This window comes from Dendrobates tinctorius, unplaced genomic scaffold (genome assembly GCF_039654945.1).
Source record: "Dendrobates tinctorius isolate UK_male_01 unplaced genomic scaffold, ASM3965494v1 ptg000027l, whole genome shotgun sequence".
Lineage (NCBI taxonomy): Eukaryota > Metazoa > Chordata > Amphibia > Anura > Dendrobatidae > Dendrobates > Dendrobates tinctorius.
The window spans coordinates 7,896,853-7,907,037 of record NW_027361695.1 but is presented as its reverse complement, the minus strand read 5'-3'; the positions used below and the strand labels follow the sequence as shown (position 1 = coordinate 7,907,037).

Sequence of the window (10,185 nt, the reverse complement as noted above, 5' to 3'; positions counted from 1 at the left end):
TAAGGATGAGCTCTCAGGTTCCCGGCTACAGCAGTAAGGCAGAGCTCTTAGGTTTCCGGCTACAGCAGTAAGGCAGAGCTCTTAGGTTACCGGCTACAGCAATAAGGCTGAGCTCTTAGGTTCCCGGCTACAGCAGTAAGGCAGAGTTCTTAGGTTACCGGCTACAGCAGTAAGGCTGAGCTCTTAGGTTCCCGGCTACAGCAGGAATGCTGAGCTTTTAGGTTACCCGCTACAGCAGTAATGATGAGCTCTCAGGTTCCCGGATACAACAGTATGGCTGAGCTCTTAGGTTCCTGCCTACAGAGGTAAGGTAGAGCTCTTAGGTTCCCGGCTACAGCAATAAGGCTAAGCGCTTAGGTTCCCGACTACAGCAGTAAGGCTGAGCTCTTAGGTTACCCACTACAGCAGTAAGGCTGAGCTCTTAGTTTACCCGGCTACAGCAGTAAGGATGAGCTCTCAGGTTCCCGGCTACAGCAGTAAGGCAGAGCTCTTAGGTTTCCGGCTACAGCAGTAAGGCAGAGCTCTTAGGTTACCGGCTACAGCAATAAGGCTGAGCTCTTAGGTTGCCGGCTACAGCAGTAAGGCAGAGTTCTTAGGTTACCGGCTACAGCAGTAAGGCTGAGCTCTTAGGTTCCCGGCTACAGCAGGAATGCTGAGCTTTTAGGTTACCCGCTACAGCAGTAATGATGAGCTCTCAGGTTCCCGGATACAACAGTATGGCTGAGCTCTTAGGTTCCTGCCTACAGAGGTAAGGTAGAGCTCTTAGGTTCCCGGCTACAGCAATAAGGCTAAGCGCTTAGGTTCCCGACTACAGCAGTAAGGCAAAGTTCTTAGGTTCCCGGCTACAGCAGTAAGGCTGAGTTCTTAGGTTCCCGGCTACAGCAGGAAGGCTGAGCTCTTAGGTTACCCACTACAGCAGTAAGGCTGAGCTCTTAGTTTCCCGGCTACAGCAGTAAGGATGAGCTCTCAGGTTCCCGGCTACAGCAGTAAGGCTGAGCTCTTAGGTTCCCAGCTACAGCAGTAAGGCAGAGCTCTTAGGTTACCGGCTACAGCAGTAAGGCAGAGCTCTTAGGTTCCTGGCTGCAGCAGTAAGTCTGAGCGCTTAGGTTCCTGGCTACAGCAGTATGGCTGAGCACTTAGGTTCCTGGCTAATGTTCCTGGCTACAGAGATAAGGTAGAGCTCTTAGGTTCCTGGCTACAGCAGTAAGGCTGAGCTCTTAGGTTCCCGGCTACAGCAGTAAGGCAGAGCTCTTAGGTTACTGGCTACAGCAGTAAGGCTGAGCTCTTAGGTTCCTGGCTACAGCTGTTGAGGCTGAGCTTTTAGGTTACCCGCTACAGCAGTAAGGCAGAGCTCTTAGGCTCCCAGCTACAGCAGTAAGGCTGAGCTGTTAGGTTCCCGGCTACAGAGGTAAGGCTGAGCTCTTAGGTTCCCAGCTACAGCAGTAAGGCAGAGCTCTTAGGTTACCGGCTACAGCAGTAAGGCTGAGCTCTTAGGTTCCTGGTTTCAGCAGTTAAGGCTGAGCTTTTAGGTTACCCACTACAGCAGTAAGGCTAAGCTCTTAGGCTCCCGGCTACAGCAGTAAGGCTGAGCTCTTAGGTTCCTGGCTACAGCAGTAAGGCTGAGCTCTTAGGTTCCTGGCTACAGCAGTAAGGCTGAGCTCTTAGGTTCTCGGCTACAGCAGTAAGGCTGATCTCCTAGGTTCCTGGCTACAGCAGTAAGGCTGAGCTCTTAGGTTGCTGGCTACAGCAGTAAGGCTGAGCTCTTAGGTTCCCGGCTACAGCAGTAAGGTTGATCTCCTAGGTTCTTGGCTACAGCAGTAAGGCAGAGCTCTTAGGTTCCCAGATACAGCAGTAAGCTAGAGCTCTTAGGTTCTGAGCTACAGCAGTAAGGCTGAGCTCTTAGGTTCCCGGCTACAGCAGGAAGGTTGACCTCTTAGGTTCCCGGGTAGAGCAGTAAGGCAGAGCTCTTAGGTTTCCTGCTACAGCAGTAAGGCTGAGCTCTTAGGTTCCTGGCTACAGCAGTAAGGCTGAGCTCTTAGGTTCCTGGCTACAGCAGTAAGGCTGAGCTCTTAGGTTCCTGGCTACAGCAGTAAGGCTGAGCTCTTAGGTTCCCGGCTACAGCAGTAAGGCTGATCTCCTAGGTTCTTGGCTACAGCAGTAAGGCAGAGCTCTTAGGTTCCCAGATACAGCAGTAAGCTAGAGCTCTTAGGTTCTGAGCTACAGCAGTAAGGCTGAGCTCTTAGGTTCCCGGCTACAGCAGGAAGGTTGACCTCTTAGGTTCCCGGGTAGAGCAGTAAGGCAGAGCTCTTAGGTTTCCTGCTACAGCAGTAAGGCTGAGGTATTAGGCTCCTAGCTACAGCAGTAAGGCAGAACTCTTAGGTTCCCGGTTACAGCAGTAAGGCAGAGCTCTTAGGTTCCTGGCTACAGCAGTGGAATCTGTTCAAATTTCTTTGTTTCTCAACCATGATAAAGATCATGTCCAATACTTCTTCATAGAGAGAGATTTGTGGCTTGTTTTTCTTGCAGGGCGAGTTGTACCTTTGAAAGGCACCTTTGATTTTACCATATAGTGTACTGGAAATGGGAAAACATATCCTAGTGATGTGAAATTGCAAAAAAGTACAATTCCACAGTTGTTTTTTGCGTTTTTTTATACACCAAGTTCACTATTGTCACGGTCACGTGTGTCTAGACGCAGCGAGTACCGCAAGGCGAACCCATATGACACACGTGACCCTGGATACACCGCCTCCAGTGGGGCGAATTTAAATAATAAGACGTGCAGCTGGATACGCCGCCTCCAACAGGCAAATTTAGGCATTACACGTAAATCTGGAAACCCCGCCTCCAGTAAGGCGAATTTAAATAATAAAGGGGGAACCTGGGTAACATTTACAATGGTGGGCCCTGCAATAGGGAATGGGGAAGTGGAGACCTCCTGTACTCCCCTGAGCCAGTGTCCCTGCACTCCTAACGTTCCCTGTGTCGGTTCCGCACCGGGCGACGCACAGGAACCTAAAAACCCTAGCTCGCCCTGAACCTAAACCCTCACTAGGGAATTGGTCGGTGCGGAAACTAATCCCACCACTGCACTAAACACACATGAGGGAAAATGACAATACAGGGGAAACACCACTTAGCTTTGCTCTGTTGTGTACGCTTCTAGCAACAGAGCCCACCACCTGTGTGCATCTTCTCCTCCACCCGGATCCATCACCATATCTGGATCCTTCACCATAGTGCAGCCTTGGAGCAGAGTCCACCACCAGTTGCAGCTGCCCAGTAAACAGAGTCCCAAAGATGAGTCCAGCTTCTGCCAAAAAGTCCAGCATGCTTGAGTCCAGTTTTCAGCAACCAAGTCCAGCATGCTGAGTGCAACTCTCACCATCGTCGCCACTCCACCAAGCCATGCCAGCACTTCCTGCCGACACCATAAACTGTGACTCCACCACGCCATGCCAGACCTTCCTGCAGACCACATAGCTGCCACTCGTTCCCTCTGGCTGGGCTGCCGCAGGACTCATGTTCAGCTCCTTCTTTCACCCAGGCTTCCTTGTGAATGACTAACACACAATATCACCCCCAGTGATTGAACACACCTGGCTCTCTTTTATAGAGCCTCACACCTGAATTATAATTACGTGCACTAAACCAAAGAAACTAAAGTGCACTACCACTCACCACCACCGGGGCAACTTAGAATGAACGACACCACGTGTAATAATTCTAATGGCCACCGGGGGCAATCACATCACTTTGGCACCTAGCCAAAGGAAAACAAAGTTCCCTTATCCATTTAAACTGTCACCACGCTGGATCATGACAACTATATGCTAAACAGCAAAGCCACAAAAAGAGGACTTAAAAATCCTCCTAAAAATTCAAATAACAGCATAAAAAAGGCAGAGATGTTTACCTGCCCAGGCCTCCAAATAAATGCACTAACAGGATGCAGTGGACCCATTTAACACACGTGCAAGAATGCCGATGAGACAGCCACTCTCAGCCTGCCAAGCCATGGATGGGGCGGTTGCTTGGCATATTAGTGCACAAAAAAAAATCTGTATGCGTCGCTGTTCACATACAGGTGATGCAGAGCATCTGGTTTACAGCCTATTGGTGGCACCCATACTTTTGGATAAGGCGGGCTGCCCAGTGCTATCCTAAAAGCATCCTGTGTGAACAGACACCACAGTTTATAGAACCAAATGGGCTCAACTGCACCATGAAAAATAAAGTGCAAAAACACATACAAAAATATGTGAAGTATTAGTTGATTTTACTGCCAAAATATGCAAGCTTGTAACCCACGTCAAGGGTCCTCACGCTTGCGAGTCCTAACACTAAACAACAAAGCCACAAAAAGAGGACTTAAAAATCCTCCAGCATGTACCTATCGCTCAATGCAGTGGGAGTTCACACTAAAATCCTGTGCAGATATGTCGGTAACATCAGGAGCTCAAGGCCCGGCATAGTGGCTAAAGGGCACCTTGTGACCTCTGGCGCACAGGGGAAGACGGACATGGAAGCATGTGAAGGGAAAGTGATGGATCCCAGGTAAACTGTGGAATTGGACAGGAAATCCTTGGGGCTGACGGAGCCAGCGGAGTTAGGGATAGTCCAGGAGGAATGGCTGGTAGGGCTGAAGTTATGTTGTGATGAACTTGAGCTGTCAGTAAATGTTTGATTGTTAAAATTAAGTTTGCGTCCCCTGAGCTGTGTACGGCAGCTCCTGAAGATGAAGGCCCGGAGACAGCAGAGACCTGTGGCCTATAAGTGAGTGTGATGCACCCCACACCTGACAGAACACATGGACCATTAAAGTCCTATAATTTGCACTATTTTTGGATTCTGCATTCATTTTTTATTTCTACTATTCAGGTTAGGCTTATGGCTAGGAAGCATTGCATCTTCCCTTTTTGCTGATTTTATATATAAAGAGGGTGAAATAAGTATTGAACACATCACTAGGGATGACCGCTCGGGTTCTGGTACCTGACTGATTTTTAGTCCAAAGTTCGGAAGAGTTGTCCAAGAGCCAAGGACCCCCTGAGGAGAGCAACAGAAAGACCTGGAATCAGCAAGTACAATTGTTTCAAAGAAAACTATAAGTAATGCACTCAACCTCCATGGCCTGTATGCACATTCACAATGCAAGACTGCATTACTGAACAAAAAGCATGTTCACTCATGGTTACAGTTTTCTCAGCAATATTTAGACAAGCCTGCTAAAGACTGGGAGAATATTGTCTGATCAGATGAGACCAAAATTGAACTCTTTGGATGCCATAATACACACCTTGTTTGGAGGCCAAAAGGCACTGCCTATCACCCCAAAAACACCATACCAACAGTCAAGTCTAGAGGTGGGAACATCATGGTGTGGAGCTGCTTTTCAGCATACTGCACTGACAAACTTCATATAATTGTAGGGTGAAAGGGCATTATTCATAAAAATCTGTGAGGATGAAGATGGACAGTTCAGCAACACAATGATCCCAAACACACAGCCAAAGAAACTCTCAATTGGTTTCAGAGACAGAGAATAAACCTGCTAGAATTGTCGCGCCGATCACCAGACCCGAATCCTATAAAAAAAAAAATGGAAGGAACTAAAGCTCAGAGTTCATAGAAGGAGCACATGTGTCCTTCAGGATGTGAAGAATGAGCCAATATCTATGCATCTATACAATATCTGTCCATACTAACTCAGTGACATCTGCCCCTACACTCAGCAGCAGCCATGTATATCCTGGTAGCCCTAGCATGCACGATTAGCTTCCTCTGCCATTTCTGCACTTCCTCTTTAATAGAGCACATATTTCAAATGAATTTGTGTGACTCTGGGAGAGAAATCGATTTGGGTAATGAGACACTTCAGCTGACATTGGAAGGTTTTGGGGGCAGCCAGTCACATACAGTAAGGCTGGGCAGCAGTTAGCAGGAGAAATAGTGCGATGCCCCTTTAAGAGCTAGAGGAGGCTTTGCACTGAGTAGTCACAGGCAGCGCTCACGCCACGGGCTGCACACAGGCGGCGTGCAGAGCTGCCACCTCCTCTACTCTCAGCTCATCCGCTGCAAGGGAAGGATCTGTCCTGTACAACTAGGGCTTTGTGCACAACCAGGTGATGCTGGAAAGGGATTGAAAGGGTGGAAAATGAGCAAGATACCACCCTCCAAATCTTGGCCACTTTTCCTGACAGCACAGTCAGAGCTGTGATGTCTCTTTCCTCTCGTACAAATCCTGTAGGAGTGAGCAGCAGAGCACACAGCACCTTCTACTAATCCCCCAGCAAGAAGATTATTTGGGAAAAAAAAATCTTCCTTCAATGAGGCTTATTTTGGTGCAAATGGATTTTAAAAAGTGTTAGATCATTCCAATGAATGTCCCTGGAACTCCCTGCCCCTGGCTGGATTATACAGGTAAGGAGCTGCCACAATGCAGATGCTAAAAGTCATGGGATGATGTGATCTAGCAAGGAGGGAAGGAGAGAGAGGAGCTGCCATGCAAGGAGTTATTGATCAGATATGATAAGGGGTCTGGGTCAGGATGCAGGAGGTTACTTACTGGGTAATGGGGAGCAGCAGATCTGGGACGAGCTGAACCTCATGGAAATAATAATAATGTGTGTGGGGATTGTAGAGATACTGTATGGATACATGTAGCAGAGCTGGATTTGTGGCATGGCACCAAGTCTTGTATCGTATGCTAAAGGCTTCTTACACCGGACACATTCAGCTCTGCTGGGTTGTATAATTTATGGGGAAAGTGAATTCTTAATAAGTTCTATGTGATTGACCAACTTCATCTGCCTGGTGCCCAGGTGTCCTGTGCAGAGACAAAAGCAAGCAATGCTGGCAATGATTGATATCTAAAGGCAGGTCAGGGAGGATAGATAGATAGATAGATAGATAGATAGATAGATAGATAGATAGATAGATAGATAGATATTAGGAAACTGATAGAGACGTTAGAAAAATGATTTCTAGATGGAAAGAAAAAATGGAAAAAAATGAAATGGTTGGCTAATATGAAGATAAGATAGATAAATAGATATTAGAAAAAGGATTGCTAGACAGAAAGAAAAATGAAGAACTAATACATAGACACATATTAGTAAATTGTAGCAAGATAAGATATAAAATGATTGCTAGGTAGACAAATAATAGATGGCCAGATAGATATGATAGAGAGAGATAGAGATGCCTACAAAGTCTGAGTCTTTGTATCTCATTCTATTTACATTTATATATGTGATGTTTGTAAACAGAAGTGAAATATTTAGAATTGAGAGTCCTCAGCGGTTGATATCCCTTTTTTTTCTATCTACTGGCTAACCTGGTACAAAGATATATATCTTTCCTGTAAACAGAAGTGAACATGTATATAGGTCCCCCTATACAATAAACATTTGTACAATCACACGTCCACACACAGAAATACCCACATTAACTATATTTTTAGGGTGGGATAGGATGTAGACTTTACTGCTAAAGATTGGGCATTATTTCAAATATTATACATATACATACAGTGCATGCACATACATACACACACATACATACATACACACACAGTGCATGCACATACATACACATACATACATACACACACAGTGCATGCACATATATACACACACATACACACATACATATACACAGTGCATGCACATACATATACACACAGTGCATGCACATACATACACATACACACAGTGCATGCACATACATACATACACACATACATACATACACACACAGTGCATGCACATACATACACATACATACATACACACACAGTGCATGCACATATATACACACACATACATATACACAGTGCATGCACATACATATACACACAGTGCATGCACATACATACACATACACACAGTGCATGCACATACGTACACATACACACAGTGCATGCACATACATACACACACATACATACACACACAGTGCATGCACATACATACACACACATACACACATACATATACACAGTGCATGCACATACATATACATACAGTGCATGCACATACATACACACACATACACACACACACAGTGCATGCACATACATACACACACATACACACATACATATACACAGTGCATGCACATACATATACACACAGTGCATGCACATACATACACATACACACAGTGCATGCACATACATACACATACATATACACACAATGCATGCACATACATACACATACATATACGCACAGTGCATGCACATACATACACATACATATACGCACAGTGCATGCACATGCATACACATACATACACACATACATATACGCACAGTGCATGCACATGCATACACATACATACACACATACATATACACACAGTGCATGCACATACATACACACATACATATACACACAGTGCATGCACATACATACACACATACATATACACACAGTGCATGCACATACACATACTTATACACACTGCATGGACATACATACACATACATATACGCACAGTGCATGCACATACATATACACACAGCGAATGCACATACATACATATACGCACAGTGCATGCACATACATACACATACATATACGCACAGTGCATGCACATACATACACACACACATATACACACTGCATGGACATACATACATACACACATACACACAGTGGCATTAGTGAGTCTGTGCCACATAATATCTTCCTGCATCCTGTGGGTCACACAGTAAATATCTGGCCAATTCCTCTAGGACCAGGGAAAGGTTTCCCCATTACTTACAAGTGACTAAGCCTTTTAGTGTGAAGACGCGTCCCCTTTGGACTGGATTGTCATATCCCTCAGTCAGATTACTGCACTATTAAATAAGGGGCCATAACAGTGTGATTGGCTGAATATGGAGAGCGCCCGAGCCATGATTAATTGGCTGATATAAAATATTGTCACAGCACAAGATGTACAGAGCCAGAGGAGAGAGTCACTATCCCCAGAGCCCCTCACACAGCACTGCTGTATCACTAGTGTTTCCAAGAATTACTATTAACGTTGTGCCTGGGTCATAGAATAAGGGTCATTCTACATCATCCCTTTATATCCAATAATGAAACTATCTATCTATCTATCTATCTATCTATCTATTATCTATCTATCTATATCTATTATCTATCTATCTATCTATATCTATTATCTATCTATCCATCTATTATCTATCTATATATAATCTATAATCTATATATTATCTATCTATCTATCTATCAATCCCCACATATTGATCACTTTGCTTTCACCAGATTTGATGCAGAAATTGCTATGACTGTCGCACATATGAATGAAACTTGCAAAAATCTATGCAATCTTCTTTCTAAAACAAGAAGGCAAACGTTTTGCAACAAATCTTCCATGTGTGAACCTACTCTAATGTGCCTTTCATTAGCGGATAATGCAGAGCCTGGCTTCTCAGATGTAGCAGAGCTGAGTATGTAATGTCTTCATTGTATCACCATACCCATCTTCTGTGAGTTCACAGTAAAATTTCAATCTCTCCCTATTCCAGCCTCTCAGAGTTAATTGACAAATTCATCTCTGCTACATCGGTGCTTTCATATTCTGCCATTATTATTATTTATTTATTAGGAGGTTGTAAATTTGTTATGACACAGAACTGCAGACAGTTAGTTTATTAGAGAGCCATTTGTGCTTGTAAGTGCTTCATCTGCCCCTGACAGCTGCACTCTTTTTTTCCTGGACTGTCTTCATGCTCTTAATCTTATGTGTGGTGTAGTAGAGCAGGGGGTGGGGGGGGGGGTCATTCAATATATTCTACTTTTGACTATGTGGATCCTCCCTGTAGTGAAGGGTCAGGAATATAATTACTCATCATGTCCATGTTTCATCTAGAGAATGGCGATGGTCTGTGCAATGTCTTGGGTCGTCTATTTGTGGATAAGTGCCTGTGTGCTGTTACTCTGTCAGGGGTCTCTCCATCAGCAGAGCTTTCAACAACACCATCTTCACCGGCCAGGTAAGGAGCCTTCAAGTTATGTCACATTCAATCGCTGCGCCTTCACTTAGTGATGTTCCCATTGACTGTGGAAGTTTGCCCCTGCAAAGCTATTACTCTCTGTTATCAGTCACTTTGAGCTTAACTGTAGTGTTGTTTAATAGGATGACTGTCAGGAATCCTGGATCCATCCC

General features: G+C 44.9%; 1 protein-coding gene across 2 annotated transcripts in view; it reads left to right on the top strand.

Annotated features, from left to right (window-relative positions):
* Positions 1-5,994: 5,994 nt before the first annotated feature.
* Positions 5,995-10,185, top strand: part of TAFA1 (TAFA chemokine like family member 1) — a 641,958-nt gene continuing 637,767 nt past the window's right edge. The window contains exons 1-2 of one of the 2 annotated variants that reach the window (XM_073569741.1): positions 5,995-6,423; positions 9,889-10,012. In XM_073569741.1, coding sequence (XP_073425842.1) covers positions 6,385-6,423; positions 9,889-10,012 — 163 coding nt within the window. In that variant the 5' untranslated portion in view covers positions 5,995-6,384. The remainder of the gene's footprint in view (positions 6,424-9,888; positions 10,013-10,185) is intronic. The other variant, XM_073569742.1, reaches the window with a different exon arrangement.